This window comes from Capricornis sumatraensis, chromosome 7 (assembly GCF_032405125.1).
Source record: "Capricornis sumatraensis isolate serow.1 chromosome 7, serow.2, whole genome shotgun sequence".
In the NCBI taxonomy this organism is placed as follows: domain Eukaryota; kingdom Metazoa; phylum Chordata; class Mammalia; order Artiodactyla; family Bovidae; genus Capricornis; species Capricornis sumatraensis.
In genome coordinates, this window is record NC_091075.1 from 8,857,526 (window position 1) to 8,876,955 (window position 19,430).

The 19,430-nt window shown below is 36.0% G+C and overlaps 1 protein-coding gene across 5 annotated transcripts in view; it reads right to left on the reverse strand.

The window, feature by feature from the left end:
* The window catches only part of USP53 (ubiquitin specific peptidase 53), a 38,511-nt gene extending 22,378 nt beyond the window's left edge, over positions 1–16,133 (reverse strand). For 3 of the 5 annotated variants that reach the window (XM_068975057.1, XM_068975056.1, XM_068975059.1), the window contains exons 1-8: positions 15,990–16,133; positions 12,570–12,662; positions 8,959–9,093; positions 6,757–6,870; positions 6,594–6,676; positions 3,185–3,290; positions 2,422–2,568; positions 752–901 (exon numbers count right to left, since the gene is read on the reverse strand). In XM_068975057.1, coding sequence (XP_068831158.1) covers positions 752–901; positions 2,422–2,568; positions 3,185–3,290; positions 6,594–6,676; positions 6,757–6,870; positions 8,959–9,093; positions 12,570–12,662; positions 15,990–16,133 — 972 coding nt within the window. Of the gene's footprint in view, positions 1–751; positions 902–2,421; positions 2,569–3,184; positions 3,291–6,593; positions 6,677–6,756; positions 6,871–8,958; positions 9,094–12,569; positions 12,663–15,989 lie in introns of those variants that run through there. The other 2 variants (XM_068975058.1, XM_068975060.1) reach the window with 2 other exon arrangements.
* Between the last annotated feature and the right edge of the window lie 3,297 nt (positions 16,134–19,430).

Consider the following 19,430-nt stretch of genomic DNA (forward strand, 5'->3'; position numbering starts at 1 on the left):
GCATGTAGTTATGTGTTATGTTAAATTGCATGGGATCACCTTCATTCTCTGGCAGCTTCATTTTAAGCTTTTTATGTCAGGTCCAGAGCAATCTTCAGTCTAGGAATAATTTAGCCCTACTATTAAGGTGATACTTTTCTGAGATGTCTACTTGATGTTCTATGGATCCACTCTTGCTACTCAGATGCCAACTATCCTAGCCTTGTACAAGTTCTGGGAATTGTCTGGCCTTGTTTTCCAGTGGTCATTTCTCCCACCTTGACTACATTTGCCCTACACATAGTTGATCACTATTCAGCCAAAGACTGAAAGGGGAGCCCTCTGCTGATCCCCAGAACTTTCCCTCTGTACAGCTTTCTTTCTGGTACTCTGTCCAGGAAATTTTAGTCATCTTGGCCCCTGTGAACTCCAATTTCCTCAGCTCAATGAGACTACGAGGCTCTGTTTGGGTTTGCCATCTCTGCACTGCAATCCAAAAACGACCTCTAGCCAGCAAGCAGGGTTCACCATGTTGGTTCCTTTTTCTGTTCGACTGCCTGACGTCCAACAACTAAAGAATTCGCTTCGTCTATTTGGTTTTCTAATTTTTAATACTGAAGGTCTTTAACGATGCTCTTATAATTAAGTCCACTTATTACTAATTTATATAAGTATTTGCATATAATTTCATATAATTTTATCATTATTATATCATTTACCCCTCAAAAGTAAAAACCACAGTAATTATTCCAGTTAGTCAAGTGTCACTTACCTCTTTCACATTTGCATCATCAAAAAATACCCATTTGGAACTCTTGGTATGAAAAGCAAAGGCACAGTAATGTCGGCTGGTGTAGCAAATCATGCCAACAAGGTGAAGCTCACTATTTCTGGCATTTTCATCAGTAACTCTATAAAAAAGCTGTTTAAAAATAATGTATATTTAATAGTTCTTTTCAAAGATGAGCAACAATCATTTGATGAGTCATGCATTTGATTCTCTACGACAATTATTTCTCATGCATACTGTCCCAAACTGATATTAGTACTAAAGACACCACACTGCATTGTTAACAGAATTATTATTTTCAATTAGTCTATAAGAGACATGATGTCTAACAAAATGTAATTACTACAACTTAGTTCAGTAGCACAGCATCTTGAATACAGGACACTTTACATACATAAAACAAAATGAGATAAATCACATATTTCCTGATAGTTCATGGTTGAATCACATTATTTTAACATACATTAACCATACTACCTAAAAGATAACTATCTAAAAGTTTAACTGTAATATAAATCAATTTAAAATAAGATAGTAATATGCACACTTATGGCAGAAAGTGAAGAGGAACTAAAGAGTTTCTTGATGAAAGTGAAAGAGAGTGAAAAAGTTGGCTTAAAGCTCAACATTCAGAAAACTAAGATCAGGGCATCCGGTCCCATCACTTCATGGGAAATAGATGGGGAAACAGAGGAAACAGTGGCTGACTTTATTTTTCTGGGCTCCAAAATCACTGCAGATGGTGATTGCAGCCATGAAATTAAAAGACACTAACTCCTTGGAAGGAAAGTTATGACCAACCTAGATAGCATATTCAAAAGCAGAGACATTACTTTGTCAACAAAGGTCCGTCTAGTCAAGGCTATGGTTTTTCTAGTGGCCATGTATGGATGTGAGAGTGGGGCTATAAAGAAAGCACAGTGCCGAAGAATTGATGCTTTTGAACTGTGGTGTTGGAGAACACTCTTGAGAATCCCTTGGACTACAAGGAGATCCAGTCCATCCTAAAGGAAATTAGTCCTGGGTTTTCATTGGTAGGACTGATGTTGAAGCTGAAACTCCAATACTTTGGCCACCTGATGCAAAGAGCTGACTCACTGGAAAAGACTCTGATGCTGGGAAAGATTGAGGGCAGGAAGAGAAGGGGATGACAGAGGATGAGATGGTTGGATGGCATCACCGACTCAATGGACATGGGTTTGGGTGGACTCCAGCAGATGGTGATGGACAAGGAGGCCTGGCGTGCTGCAGTTCATGGGGTCACAAAGAGTCGGACACGACTGAGTGACTAAATTGAACTGATGCACATTAAAAAATAAGAGCTACAGATAAACTTTAAACCTTAAAATTTTCTAGCTTGATATTTATAATTTATAACCATTATCATACACACCCAAACAAGCATATACACAGATGCATACAGTATCATATTATCATTATTCTAGAGTGATAAAAAGGATAGAGTACGTGATGGATTAGTTTATAATAGGAAGCAAGAAAGGCATTCCAGTTAGCCCGATTTGATGAACTTTATCAGTTACATCTGCAAATTATTTCCTTTAGAAAGAAAATTTAGCTCTGAAGAACATACAGTGTAATGTTTCAAAGGAATTTAGAAACAAAAAGGAAGAGAATGAAAATAATTATTATACCCCAGGAAGATAAAGCTGGGTTGCCAGATTCCGAACAACATCTTCAGTCAAGTCAGAATGTTCAGAGTCCCAGACTAAACCGATTGTAACAATCTCTGGACAGTTCATTAAAACACGCCGAATTTTTATTTTTTGGCCACAGTTACTCTAAAGAAAAACAAAAAAGACAACTTTTGAAATTATCAAAACAAATATACCAAAGGTAATGCCTTACAGAGCTTGTATTATGCAAAAGCATGTATCAGAAATTTATTCAGCACATTAAAAGATTTCTAATAAACTATCTGTCTTAATTGCTGATCAAACAAATTTATTTTAAATCAAAGAACTTTTCTTTGATATTTTTGTAAATCTGTTAAAATAAGAATTCAACCTTAAGAAAAGCAGAAATAAAGACCTTAAGGTTGAATTCTTATTCCACTAACAATTCAATTCACTAACAATATCACATGAGAAAAGAATAATACCATTTGTAATGTTTATTTAAAGAAAAACAAAAACTAAATTTTCAATTTAGTCAAATGACAGGCTTCAGAGCTTAAAATTAATCAATGTATGCCACCTTAAATCCTTCACAAAGTAACATGTTTTTAAAGAAATAATGTTGAAATAAAGAGCTCAATGGTATAAAGAATTACCTAAAGAACACTTAAAAAATTAATTCTTAGAATTAATTCCAGATTTAATTATTATTTGCATGGCAATTTCTATTTTCAAATTTACAAACACGTAAGCACACTAACATTCTCTGAATTATACTTACAGGACATTTCCTGTAGTCATCAGTTGTATTTGCTGCTTGCAGCAATTCTGCAAACATATCAGGCTTAAATCGCTCATGCCTTTCCATCATTCTTTCAACTTCATTGCTACGAAAGAAACAAACGGTCCCAAATCTGGCCTATAAACTTAAAAAAGGTCTAATAAATGTGCATTAAAAATATTATGCTATTAATATAGGTATGATCACTTTTTCTACCTTAAAACACAATTTTGTTTGAAAAGCTAACCATAAAGTAAATTTCCATGACATGAAACATAATGAAATTTGGCATAATATGATGAAAGAAATTAGGTCAAAACAGGATAAAATAATGTGAAATCACACAGCATTGTTTGGAACTATATGAATGATAGAAGATGCTCCATCTCAAGGTAATTATAAGTTAACTGTTTCTTTTACATTATTACTTAATAAATACAGACTGGAGTTTAAACTTTTGCCTAACAAGAACAACAAACTTTAGGAGAGTCTCCCTCTCTAGCTTAGTTTCCAGACACAAAATTATTTTCAGCTAAGAGAAGGCCCTTTGATGACTAATGAAGCAATCACAACCAAAGCTACTTAAGCTAGGTTTGTGATTTTTGTTCCTATTATGAATGCTAACCATTTCCTAAAGAATCTAGGGAGGGTTATCTGTGTCAGTTTCTATCTAACCTCTTCCTAGAGTCTAATTTTCACATATCAAGGTATTAAGTGTCATTAGACAACTACTTATTTAACTTATATGCAGAGTACATCATGAGAAATGCTGGGCTGGAAGAAACACAAGCTGGAATCAAGATTGCAGGGAGAAATATCAATAACCTCAGATATGCAAATGACACCACCCTTATGGCAGAAGGCGAAGAACTAAAGAGCTTCTTGATGAAAGTGAAAGAGGAGAGTGAAAAAGTTGACTTAAAATTCAACATTCAGAAAACTAAGATCATGGCATCTGGTCCCATCACTTCATGGGAAATAGATGGAGAAACAATAGAAACAGTGAGAGACTTTTATTTTCCTGGGCTCCAAAATCACTGCAGATGGTGACTTCAGCCATGAAATTAAAAGATGCTTGCTCCTCGGAAGAAGAGCTAAGACCAACCTGGGCAGCATATTAAAAAGCAGAAACATTACTTTCTTTGCCAACAAAGGTCCGTCTAGTCAAGGCTATGGTTTTTCTAGTGGTTATGTATGGATGTAAGAGTTGGACTATAAAGAAAGCTGAGCACCGAAGAATTGATGCTTTGAACCGTGGTGCTGGAGAGGACTCTTGAGAGTCCCTTTGGACTGCAAGGAGATCCAACCACTCCATCCTAAAAGAAATCAGTCCTGAATATTCACTGGAAGGACTGATGCTCCTTCCAAGAAATTCCAATACTTTGGCCACCTGATGCGAAGAACTGACTCATTTGAAAAGACCCTGATGCTGGGAAAGATTGAAGGCAGGAGGAGAAGAGGACGACAGAGGGTAAGTTGGCTAGATGGCATCATGGCATCACCAACTCAATGGACATGAGTTTCAGTAAACTCCAGGAGTTAGCAATGGACAGGAAGGCCTGGCGTGTTGCAGTCCATGAGGTCGCAAAGAGTAGGACTGAGCGACTGAACTGAACTGAACTGAGACAACTACTTAGCATTTCCAAAAATATATATAATGTAAGCTCAATACTCCTAGTACTTCCTGTTCTAGGTGCTCTTGTTTTACTTTATAGTAATTTAACCTTCTTAGAGCTGGATTTATTTTACAGTTCAATAGTTACAATAATAGGCAATACTCAATAACAACTAAATGTACCAGTTCCCCTAAAGCACTTCACAAGCAGACTAGAAATCACTAAATCTGACAGGCTCATTCAAGTTGCATGTAACGTTTTTTTTTACAAAATTGACAGCATCAGAGTGGTGCTTTAATCAGACACATTTTGAATTTGAAATGAACCTAGACCTGGCTTTCAATATTAATTCATCCATTTACCAGATTAATCTTATTAAGGCTATTTCTTGAACAACGAAAGTTTTTAAGATTAAAAGCAACAATTTACGTAAAGTCTGGAACATAGTAGCACTGAACAATTGTATTCAATATTTATTACCAATAAAGCAAAATAATTAGAATTCAAAGTCTGGGCTCTTGCAATTGAACAATTGTATTCAATACTTATAACCAATAAAAAGAAAGATAATTAGAATTCAAAATTTGGGCTTTTGCAATTCATGTTGTGGACCAGGAAAAAATGGATGGAGCGCTAATTCTTTTTACCTAAGATACTGTCTCAGAGCACTGTCATTTTACGCTTTCAAAGTAGACTTCAAGTTTTACAGTTTTTAATTTGCGGTCTATCCTTATTCAAACACCATTCTACTTTTCATATCAGATGAATGAAACTGACTACAACTGACTAAACTTTAAAGACTGTTCCTTTAAACCAATGTTTCCCAATTCTGCATATATGCAAATTACCAACTTACTACATTGGAGGATCTTTAAGAAATGATGTGCTATATCCAAAAAATCAAGAAGTTTAATAACATGATGAAATTAATGAGCACCTAACACTCATTTTGTGCAATGATAAGAACATTGGTAGCATTTAGCAGCTAACTTTGGAGAAGGAAATGGCAACCCACTCCAGTGTTCTTGCCTGGAGAATCCCAGGGACAGCGGAGCCTGGTAGGCTGCCATCTATGGGGTCGCACAGAGTTGGACACGACTGAAGCGACTCAGCAGCAGCAGCAGCAGCTAACTGTTATACTGATGTATTCTGATTGATAGTGACTGTTTCATGTTTTATATTTTGTATTAAAGTATCTGCAAACATTTATGATCTTATTCAATGCTTTCATACATCAAATATTTATACTCTCAAATACCTGTTGCAGTGTTCAAGCAATTCTTATTATGTAAAGCCTAGGTATCACCTTTGGATCCCTAAGCTATTTCAAGACGAGGAAGAGAGCGAGGGGACAGACAAGCCTACAAATGTTTATTTCAGGTGAATGGTGAAGCTTTAAATCCAATAAATCTAACAGAGGATTATTTTTATTTTTTTCTTTCTTGTCTGCTTACCCTAGCTTCCATCACCATGCAGGAACATGGTCACTGCAAAGGTAACACCTTAGCAAAAATGAAGAAATCATGTACAGTTCCATTTACCATTCAACTTAGCTCTCTTCCATAGTTCCAAAACCTTGCTATAAATATAAATAAATAAACATTTTGACTAATATTTTGTACATTTGTCATTACTGAGTGACAGACATCACTTAGCACCCGTGATGGTAGCACATTTGTGCATCTCACAGAGTAGATATTCATATATGCTATGGTTTCATAAAGTAGAGGCTCAGTGTGATCACACACATTACTACTAACATCTTTGGTAAATATGCTTTAATAAGCTCTTACCACAGGGCTGTTGTAGAAATGTACCGTACAAATTCTGTAAAGGGTAGAGGATCTGATGATGCTCCACAGCTACGACACACACACTGCAGAGAAAAACACATGTCTAATTTATCAATGATAAAAAATAAACATATCCTCTACTAAAACAGTTAAGCCATCTCACCTGCTCATACAGAGTCATAGCAAACTTTTGGTGAGTGATACAAGATTTAGAGGTACACATGTCTGCATCTCTGCTTGGCACTATGTGAAAATGAATCCTCTCCAGTATATTTTCCTAATTGAAAAATTAAAAGACAAATGAGTTGCAAATCTTGCATAGGACACTTCAAAATACAACTCTTTTTAGCTTTACAAATTTAAAAATCTAAAGATTTTCCAAAATGTTAAATTGAGTGCCATATATGTTGTTAGCTTTTCAACTTTTCTCTTTATCCAAGCCTTCCAATGCTGCTCAATTATTCTCCTTCTGTAGTGTCAGCTTAAAAAAAAATTCATAAAAGAAACATTATAATGTAACGTAAGTTTAATAAAGATTTTTAAAAAATCAATTCATGGTGGCTGACATCTAGAATTTAATATCAGAAAACCAGACTTCCTATGTTCTCAATGTTTTCCCATTGAGAAAAAGCAATTAATTAAAAAGAAACACTCTGCTTGGATCATTTGGATAGTCTATACAACTGAAATTAAAACATCAATGATAAAGGCTTACAATACCTGAACTAACACTCTAATGCAAGGAACCTACTCTTCAACAAACTTCTAATAAAAGGTTGGATTTGTAAAACAGATCATTAATTTCTTTAACAAATTATTCTTTTCACTAAAGCTTAACCAATGGATTCTTTTAATTAGTTACTGTCCCTTCTTTTGCCTCAGGACATTTATAACAATTCATTTAATTAAGTCTTCATTTCTAGATATCCTGTGAATTATCATATCATGGATTAGTATATTTCATTTAAGTGAAAGTAAAACTATAAAGTTCAGTATTGTGCAAAATATATCTATCTATATTTTAAACAATGGACAATTATAACCATGAGAAGTATGAAAAGCATATTTCATGACTGTGTATGCTGTTTTTGTCCCACTTTAGTCAACATGGCTTTCCGCCTGTCTGAGAAAACATTCAAGATGTTCATTTAAAAACATAAATGCCAAATGAATTCCAGAGAATAATAAATTATTTGGAAATTTGGAGAATGTACTGGGGTGCTTTGATGATACATGATTTAGCAGGCCTGACAGGCTGAACTGTAACAAATAACAGATTAGGAAAGTTTTGAATATTTCAAGAACTTGAGCAAAGTCTATAAAACAGGAATTTAAAAGACATGTTTGAGGAACAGAATGAAACTATCTCACTAAGGGAAAATTCAGAAAGAAAACAAAGAGATAAGCTGGAGTATAAATGTAAAACGCCTTTAATGTCAGAAGAGAGTCAGATTTGAATCACAGAAATATTTGTTGTGTAAGCATTTATCTGAAAAAATTATATTAATATGATGGCTGTTAAAAACAAACTTGAAGGATAGAGGTAAAAAGGACACTAGCAGTCAGGGATCCCCCAGTGACTCAGTGGTAAAGAATCTGTCTGCCAGTGAGGGAGATGCAGGAGACATGGATTCGATCCCTGGATCGGGAAGATTCCCTGGAGCAAATGGCAACCCACTCCAGTATTCTTGCCTGGAGAATCTCCTGGTGAAAGGAGCCTGGCGGGCTACAGTCCACAGTATCGCAGAGTCAGACATGACTGACCGACTGAGCACACGCACATCTTAAATATAGGTGATATCTATGTTACTGAAACAATTAATCATCAACATGCATATTTCAGAAAGTACACAATGTATGTCCTTCGGCAAAGGAACGCTCTCTTTATCTGTATGGGGGTACGAGAGTCTCAAAACATCAACCTCAGTCAGTGATTCTCAACCTGGAGTAAGCTGGGTAAGAGAACTGCTGCCCCTGACAGCTGCACGTCAAGATCCTCTTTTCCAGAGAGAATCACTGCATGAAATGAGAAATGCTACTGGGAGAGCCTGTTGTGTGTGTAATCCCTGCGGGAACAGAACAATGACCTAACTGATATTATTTATACGCAATAAGCCTTTTTGCTCCAATAAATAAATGTTAAAAGTATTTTAGTATCCTAGCTCTCTAAAATTAGAGCAGCACAAGGAAGCAAAAGCAAACATACACAAAACACATGTGGAGCTTTGAGAACTTCGAAAGGTAGGGAAGACAAGGATCTCCTAGGCAGTTCTGCTATAAATATATGATTCATTTGTCTCAGAAGGCACATAACTTAAGGGATGCAAACCACTACCCTGACCTAGGGTTCATCAGACACACTCACAAAGCACTCTGCGGCGTCGTCCATCAGGCCCAGCTGAAACCGCTGCTCGTCTCTGAAGCTCTCTGCAAGGGCGTGCCTTATGTTATCCGAGGGGAGGGCTTTCTCTCGACTGTGTTGAAACTGTGCAAATATTGTCTGGGAATCAGCAAATACATGAACCAGTAAGTTTAACACCAACAACTAAAAATCACTTGAGTAATTACAATAAATTTGAAATTCTAAACTCTACACTCAGAAGCTAATACAGTCTTTTGTTCTAAAACTCCATGCAAAAAATTATGTAGAAATGGTTGCCCCAGCCTCTTAATCAAGGGTTAGTGCATAACAATTAAACTTATAAAGTTCTCAAGTCCCATTCTCAGAGATTTTGATTGAGATGTGGCCCATTTTAAACTGTTCCCTAGCTGAATGTAGTCTATGTTGTTTAGAATGAGTTTTGAGATATTCTGCTTTAAATGTTAAAGTATACTGTAGGAATTAAAATTATGTTATACAAAAATAAGCATATAATCAAAACAGCAGGAACTTCACTAGCAGTGAGAGTATTATTTAAGAATATATGACATAGGTGTTAATCTGGTCTTCTATTTATTGCATTCAAGCATGGAAAACTTAATAAGTTCTAGTTCTACAACAATCATCTTAGGTGAGGGGAGTGAGGAGAAAAATAAGGTTTGCAGTGGTAAACCAACAAATAAGGATGGGTCATATTATGTTCTGCATCAACTAGTTCAAGGGGTATATCATTTCAAAAAAAAATTGCTTTTAAGATCAACATATAGTAGGCTAGAATATAAGAATCTGTTACACCGACATAAGAAAATTTAATTTACAAATAAGAAACTACTAAAATAAGAAAGAGGCTAAACGGTATCAGATAACCAGAACTAAACTTTTTAGCAACAATTACAGATGCTAAAAAGTGAAACATATTTTCACAAGTCACTTCTTATTTGGGTAGTCCACTTTTCCAGGTAATGTTTAAGGTATTAAAAAAAAATTTTAGCTACAATTACAGATGCTCAAAAATGAAACATAATCTCACAAGTCATTTCTTACTGGAAGTCAACTTTTCCAGGTAATGTTTAAGGTATTAATCCTGCACAAGACTGATGTTCATTCAATATCTGTTTTTTGATTTCCTGGTATATGTGGCATTGTTCTACACCAGAAAACAAAGACCCTGCCTTGTGGATGCATATTCTAGTTGTAGTAATGAGGAGAGATCAGGTAAGTAATGATATGTCAAGAGGTAGTAAGTACAACAGAGGAAAAACAAAGAAATATAAAACGAGAGAGAAAGATAGGGTGGTACAACAGGGACAGGGATGCTGGGGGGAGAAGGGAGGGAGGGAGGTGACCTACTACCTAGGGTCGTCAGGGAACGTCTCACTGATGGAAAAAAACACATGACGGAGAGGCATAAAGGGAGTGAGGGGGTCAGCCTCAGGGACATCTGCAAGAAAATCATTCTAGACGAAAGGAATAATAATGAAAACACCCAGAGAGCAAAGGTAGCTCTGAGAAACTTCAAGGAGGACAGCACTGTATGTGTGTGTGTCTGCACACGTGCACGCAGGCACTCTTACAAGCCCATGTTTTGAGGTCGGGGAGGCAAGCAGGAGGAAGAGGTAGGTGATATGTAAGGCTACAGCTGGATAAAACATTTAAGATTTATTGTAGAAGACTGTTCTTTATGTCTGTGGCTCCACTGCTGTCAGTGGGCGCAGGCGGGTGGAGGAGAGAGTGTGACGGATGGAGAGAGCAGCATGGAAACATACGCACAACCATATGTAAAATACACAGCTAGTGGGAATCTGCTGTATGACTCGGAACTCACATCAGGCCTCTCTGACAACCCAGAGCGGTGGGCTGGGGTGGGAAGTCGGAGGGAGGTTTAAGAGGGAGGGGACATATGTAGACCTATGGCTGATTCATGTTGATGTATGGCAGAAACCAACAATATTGTAAAGCAATTATCCTTCAATTAAAAATAAATAATTAAAAAATTTACTGCTGACGAAATAAAATGCAAAACTGTAATTTGATTTAAATTCATTCTTTATCTACCTTATTTTGCCATATAAAAAAGGGAATATACAACTGCCTCCTTTGGTGACTTATTCAAACAGTCTTTTTAGGAATGTAAATCAAAGTGTGAAAATGACCTTTCATTTTCCTCTATTATGTATATCTGTGTGTAGTAAGAATATTCAAGAATGTAAGGGCTGAAATATTTACTTCTGAAAACAATAATCCAATCTTAAATTATTGGGCAAAGATTTCAATGACATTAATGAGTTGCTAATATATACTGGGCTCCCCGTTTCCACTTTCATCCCTATTCTGTTTACTCTCATCCAAGAAGCCAGAGAGATCTAGTCCAAATATTATACTTAGTTAGCACAGGTTATATCACACCTCTACTCAAAACAATACCCACAACTTCCTAAATCACTCAAGAGAAAAAAAAATCAAGGTCCTCACAAAGGCTCAAAGGACCCTTCACAATCCAGATTCTTGTTCCAGTTATTTATTGCTCCATTAACAAAACCACCCCAAATCTTAAGATACTAAAAATAACATTTATTTTGGTCACAGATCTGTGGTTTGGGTGAGGACAGCTCAACCCTGCTGCACTTGCAGTCATCTGTGATAGTCTGAACGCTGGGATTGTTGGTCATCTGACAGTCGTCTAGAAGTTGATGCTGGTGGTTGGCGATGCCTGTTGGCCAAAATCTTTGCTGTAGCTGTAACCAGCACTGTGACTCATCGACAGAAAGAGCCAGGTGAAAGCTTCATTATTGTTTCTAATCTAACCTAATCCCTTTTCTGCCACATCCTATTTGATGGAAATGAATCATCAAGGGCAATGCATTTCAAGAAATCAAACTCCACCCTTTGATACAACAGTCCAAAAGAATCTGCAGGCATGTCTGAAGTCATGGGAACTCATCTGACCTCTGAGCTCATCTCCCATCACTGCCCTCCTTGCTCATGAAGCCTCTGCCAGGGGTCAGTTGTCCTTGAGTATCCACCTCAGGGTCTTTGCACTGGCTGTGTCCCTGCCTGCCTGGAATGCTCTAGACCACTCCATCCCTTTTCCCTTTAAATGTCACTTTCTCAGTGAGGCTTTCCTTGCTACTCAACATTCACCATTCTCTTCCCTGATTTATATTTCCTCCTTTGCAATTATTATTACCTAACATACTTTATATTTTGTTTACTTATTTTCTTCTCCCCCACAAGAATATAAGCTACATAACAGGGTTTTTTATTAGTTCAATTCACTGCTGTATTCTTAGTAACTATAGCAGTACCCAGAATTCAGTAGTAACTCAAAAAAACATTTGTTAAAATAAAGGATTATTTCAAAATAATGAAAAATATAATGTTTCTAACAATGCTACACTGTTTATTAAACTGTTCTTACAGGAAAATGGAAATATAAACCTGAATAAGTCATACTTTAAGAATTCATCTTCAAAACTCTAAGTCACTTGGTAATAACTTTAATTACAAATAAACTAACCAAATATGTCAAAAAAAGCAAACTATCAAATAAAATTTTTGAGGAACAATAGTACTTTTTCAGAACTATTAAAAGTTACCTTCAATGCACAAAATATGCAGGCATCTCCCTGACAAATATGTCCAGTCAGAAGCCGCAAGCTTCTTCGGAATATATCTAATTGCCATAAAACCTAAAAAACAGTTGAGATGTGAAGAATGAAGTGTAGTAATATTTTTCTCACTGTGAATTAAAGACAGATTTAAATATATTTTTTAAACTGCAGGAGGCTAATAACATCTTTCAATCTCTTGTACATAATCAGATATATACAACCACTAAAAATAATAAGTATAAAACTGCTATGTATATGTAGTTCATATATAAAAGATCGATTCAGAAACCGTTTCTGTTGATTCACAAGTAAAAACTATCAGAGGCATAGAACAAGAGAAAAATAACTCCTCTGTTAAGGAATTTATATGAATAGGAAACACGCAGATACTGAATGGAGGACTTGGACGAGACTTGAAAGAAGAAGTGATTATAATACTTGGAATGAACTGAAATTTAGGAAGGACGTATGATTGCAGTTAAAAGTCAGGGTGTACCAAGTAAGGGTCAGTATGTAATGACAAGGCAAAGTGGCAGAGGCCTGTGTGGTCACTGTATAAAGAATGAGAAAGGGAACGTATGTATAGTAATGGGGATACAGCAGAATATGAAGCAGCAGTTAAAAAATAAATAGATTTGCTGCAATTATCTAATCATCATTTACTACTAAAAACAAAAACAGAATTTAAAAGGACTGCAGTTGTTTAAATAAATCAGTCCAATACTTAAAATCATTCTAGAAAAATCTGAAATCTATACAATGAGGATAACTCATAGACTTCTCGTAAGAATGAAATATGTTTGCAATATGTGAGGTGTCCAGAGTAGTGTCTAGTACACAACTGGCAAGCACTGAATTCAAGCTGCTATTTGTTACTGTAATATTACAACAATTAAGATCTTCAAGTTTCTCTATACCTTTCAGTTATTTCTTCAAATAATAAAAGTAATAAAATCTATTCACCATCTTGCATTTCTTCCAACTAAAAAGAAAATTTTCTCTCCAACTAAAAGCAAGTAATTTTAGAAGTTTCCAACGTTTTTAATTACTCAATAACTAAAAGCCAGAATTTCAGAATTTCTCTTTGATAGTTGCTTTTTTTTAAAGCATAATTAACAGGATGCATTTATGTATCACAAATAACACAGTGTTTTACAAAGCACTTGAAAATGTTTAGTAACTTTCTTGCACACCATATTCTATCACACCATAAAATGCACGACACTGAAATTCATTCGTTTGTCGAGATGACGGACCACGACAGCCCAGCAGTGGAAAGTACACAGCACTGTGGTTAATGATGCAGCCTCTGAAGGGAGATCTCCTGGATTCCAATTCTGGCTTTACTTTTAACAGTTCTCGGACTGACTTGAGCAAAATATTTTCTCAAGCTCAACATTCTTATCACCATAAGGAGGATAACAGTAGTATCTACCTTTTAGGGTCATTGTAAGATTAGATTATATTGTACAAACATACAGTAAGAAAACAATAAATATTAGCTTTTAAATATTTCAACTTTGCTTTTAACTTAGAGATCTTAAAATCATACCAGTATGTCAGATCTACTTAATTGTACTACTTCCTCATCAAATGAAAGCTTAAAATATAAAGCCAAAAGAGTATTTCTATAATCTGCTTAGAAGGCTAACAAACTAAGTCTTTCAAATGTAACCAGAATGCTTTATAGGATTAGCAAAATGTTTAAGTCATACTGGATCCAAACTATAGAAAACATATTTTATGTGACCTCTCTGTATATCACTTAATATAAAAGTTTAAAAATGATTTCACAAAACCATACCAAAAATTATCTTCACTACAGTTAACCTTTATTCTAGTTCATCTGCAAATGTTGACTATATTGTACCACCTGTTTTAAAAAGTTAGAGTCTAAGCTAGTTGTTGAACTAGTTTTTAGCAATATAATTTTATAATATAAGCATTTTTCTCTTGCATTATTTGCATGTTGCACTTTAACATGGTATCTAACAAAATTAATGCATTTTGAAAAGATTAATACAGATATGTATATGTATTTAGTCATATAAATATAAACCTTTTATAATATTTCTCACTTCAAAATAATATAAGAATAAAAACTAAGGGGAAATGGCATATAAACTCATTTTTCTGAGTCATGTCTAAAATATTTTAATAATGTCCACTTTTAGTAATTTCTTACAAAACATATTGCACAATTTATTCCAAGGTTTAAGAAGTATTGAGCAACTGAGAACACAAGTCTGGGTCAGATGTCTGGGCACCTGACACATTTGCGATGCACTCATTTATCAAATGAGTTATTCAAGCAGCACGTCACTTTCTGCTCTCAAATTTCAGGTGCTGATGGTGGTTTAGTTGCTAAGTCGTGACCAAGTCTTGCGACCCCACGGACTGTGGCCCACCAGGCTCCTCTGTCGATGGGATCTGCCAGGCAAGAACACTGGAGTGGGTTGCCACTGCCTTCCCCAGGGGATCCTCCCCACCTGGGGACTGAACCCATGTGTCCTGCACTGTAGGCAGTCCCCTGCATCACAGGTGGATTCTTTACTGACTGAGCCACCAGGGAAGCCCCTGGACGGGGAAATAAAGCAACAGAAAGACAAATATGAGAAGCCATTTATTTTCAATACAATCTTTTAAGGTACATTCTAGGGTCAGTAGAATAACATTCAACATTCTGATTCTTCTTTACCTTTCATACTGTAGAGTCAATAGTCAGAAGAATAAAGGCACCTATGAAATCTGACAACGTTGAATAAAAATTATCATATATAAGAAAGGATATTTATCTAAGGCAGAAAACTGGATTAATACATATTTGCTAATTAAAAGAACTGTTGCAACAAAGACTGAAGCAAAAGAAAGTAACTGTAAGTTTAACTGAAACAGTGGTGTCCAAATTACAATTCTAAAAAGGTGATTTAAGGCCACAGTGGGAGGTGAAGGGAGTTTGAGAAATGATGATTAAAAACTCATTCATTCTTATTTTAATCCAAGCAGCTTTTTTTTTTTTTTTTTTAATGCTATTAGCAGACTAAACCACCACCGTGAGGATTCATCTGAATTTCTTAACCAAAACAAGGGTGGGACAGGATATAGTAGCTAATTAAAAAAAAAGAAATTTTATGTATTTTATAAGCATTCTTACCTCACTAAATGAACATTTAAGCCACAGATGTTTTTATATCCTAATAATAATGTAGCATTCTGTTGAAAAAAATGCCATTTATTATAAAAACCAAAATGCCCAGTCAAAATATTTGCTACTATTAAAAGTGATATTAAAAAGTCATTCCAGTCAATAATTACTTTATTCTTCATTTACAAGTTAAAGAGGCATTAATTAAAGAATTTCTTGAAAGGCACTTTTTAAAATTTGACAAGAAACGACCATCTCACCTGTACAGCACTGTTAAGAAAGCAGCTGTTTTGTCCTGGTTCATTCAACAAGCCTTTGGTAGGGGCCAGGGACAGCATACTCCCAGGCTGATAAGCTTTTCCAAGATTGCCACCAGGTTTCCGTAAGAATTTTACCCATGCCATTTTCAAGCAACTTTGCTTGCATCAAAGCTAAGATGTGGGTACTTATGTGATACTTCTGATGATAAAATGGACAGGGTCTTGAATGGTCCACTTAAATCTGCTCCAGTCTATTACAATAATGTAAGTTTCCAAGTCCATATCTTTCCTGATGCTGTAGTTTTGAGGACTTTGTCAAGTAAAAATAGGATACAAAAGCATTAAGGTTCTGAAAACTAAAGAAGCAAGCTATTTTAAACAAGGCCTTAAAGATTTAAAAATCCTGGTGCTAAGTTTTCTAAGAGTACAATTTAAGATGAAAAAGATTAAAATATTTTTTAAAAACTGTTAAAAATAACCTCGATGAGGAAACCATATTCTTTAAAGCACAAGTCATTTGTCTTGATGGTTTCAAAAACAGATGATACAAAAAGATGCAGAGTTAGCATTTGGTATGATTCCTTTGGTCATTTGTTTTCCTTATGTTTTGTTAACAAGAAAGAAGACTCTTTTCCAGGTGAAGTTATTAAAGGTGACTCCATATTTCATACCAATGTGACCTCAAAGCATATCTACAAGAAAAGAAAAGAAATGTTTAAATAAAAGGCTAATCAAGAAAATTCCTGTTTTACTTTATGAACACCAATATTGAATACATAAGTAAAAAAGTATATGTGCACTCATAAAAGGATCAGAATAAAGTTCTTTTCAAATTAAGAAAATGAAAACATGGTTCATCATTTAAATTTTCAAAAAATATCAAGGTGATATTAATCACTATCTACTTCAAGATTTCAATGGTTGCATGATGGTTTCAAAAAGACTAATAGAATTAACTTAGATTTCAGGTAGTCCTTTGAATAGTACTAACTTTACTGTCAATACTACTATGTATTTCTGTTTATTAAAACATTCTCATCTACAGAGCCTCTGCATTGTCACCCACCCTACACAGAATCATATTTCTTTAAGAATGTCAATAGATTTTATGTAAATTGACATCCATTAAAACTCAGGAGAAACATTAAACTGATAAATCTTAGGGAATTAAATTTCCACACTGTTCATGAACACATGCTCCTGGCTAAAAGGATTTCAAAATGTTCAACTTCTTAATTAAAAACAATCAAGTATTACTAACAAAGTTTAATCAACTGAATTTTCTTCTGCATTCACTCATTCAACAAACATTAGACTGAGACAGGTTCTGTGCCAAGCACTAGAACTGACATTTTGATGAGGAAAGACAGACCATAATTCAGTGAGTAATGAATTGTAGAAGGTACTAGAAGAACTGTGCACTGAGTGCTAACATAAAAACAATGTAAGCAAAGGGGATGAGAAGTGTATATAATGGGACAGGGTTTGAACTTTTAAACAGGATAGTCACAGAAAGTATAATTGAGGTTACCTTTACACAAAGATTTGAAGGAGGTGAAGATGCTATCTTGGAAAGACTTTCCTAGCATGCCGGGCATACCAGAAGATTTTAAGAAGCCCAGTGTGGCAGAAGAAATATGAACAAAGAGGAGAGTAGATAAAAATAGAGGATCCCTGGGAAAGAGAGATCATGGTGGGCCTCAAAAGTCCTGTGCGAGGACTTCTTTCCATTTAAACTCTGGGTGAACGTCCCTGAGTTTCACTTCACAGCACAAAAGCATGAGGACAGAATGTTACCAGTCAGTTCAACACCACTGATCAAATGCCCAATATGCTGGCAAAGCACTGAGGAATAAAGAAGAAAAGCAGTATTCTTCACAGAATTCAGGTCGAGATTCTTGCTTCCCGCCCCACATATTATTGATCATGTCTTAGATGTTCGGTCTTAGATAAATTTTTGTCATCTCATTCATAGCTTCATCTATAAAATGGGAATGACAATAATAATAGCCCTGCTTAAGATAGGTTAAAAGTTTCAAGAGTTATAAAACACTACATTATGTTAGCGGTTTTCTTCTTTTCAACTCTGTGGATTGTAACTTCTTCTAAAGTGATCTAAATGATTCTGAAAACTTTCACAGAAAATTTTAATAAACGCAGTCATGATTTTACAATAGTAAGGGAGCACTGTATCAGTCGTAAATTTGTATTTTTAATGGAAGAAACCTTTGAAATGATATTCTGTCAACAATCGTATAACTAGGCATCAGGTCTTACCCTGAATGGTTAAAAGATTTGTGAAACAATCCCTACCATAATGAGTTCGGTTCTGTGATGGACACAGACACAAACAGATAATTTAAAAAATATTTAGCTGCTGTTCTTGGGCAAAATGTCAAACTAATATGTCCTCCTGGTTTTCTTCCTCCAATGCAACTCTGTGGAGATTATAAAAAAGCAACAAATAGTCTAAGTAGAAACAGGGACAAACATTAAGTACAGTAACTGGCTCATAGACTGGGAGAGAAACAGCATTCAGAGACACAGAGGGCCAAAGGTTACAGACTGGGAAGATGTGTCTAGTTGTGAACGTTCCATCCTTTACATTGTAGGCGGAGAATCCCACCCCACACAATGCAAAGAAACAGGAAAGTTCTGTTACCACCCCAGTGCCATTTGGAGTGTAAATGAGATTAAAACATCAGGTGAGATCAGAGTACAGCCAGTGGTAACAAGTGCAACATGAAGAAGTAGATGTTTTTTCAGGAAGTCCCTTGGTTTTTCTATGATCCAACAAATGTTGGCAATTTGATCTCTGGTTCCTTTGCCTTTTCTAAATCCAGCTTGTACATCTGGAAGTTCTTGATTCATGTACTGTTGAAACCTAGCTTGAAGGATTTTGAGCACTACCTTGCTAGCATGTGAAATGAGTGCTGCTGCTGCTAAGTCACTTCAGTCGTGTCCGACTCTGTGCAACCCCATAGACAGCAGCCCACCAGGCTTCCCCGTCCCTGGGATTCTCCAGGCAAGAACACCGGAGTGGGTTGCCATTTCCTTCTCCAATGCATGAAAGTGAAAAGTGAAAGTGAAGTCACTCAGTCGTGTCCGACTCTTGGTGACCCCATGGACTGCAGCCTACCAGGCTCCTCCATCCAGTATTCTGAACATTCTTTGGCATTGCCTTTCTTTGGGATTGGAATGAAAATTGACCTTTTCTCAGAGAAGGTGATGGCACCCTACTCCAGTACTCTTGCCTGGAAAATCCCATGGATGGAGGAGCCTGGCAGGCTGCAGTCCATGGGGTCGCGAAGAGTCACGACTGAGTGACTTCACTTTCACCCATTGGAGAAGGAAATGGCAACCCACTCCAGTGTTCTTGCCTGGAGAATCCCAGGGACGGGGGAGCCTGGTGGGCTGCCGTCTATGGGGTCGCGCAGAGTT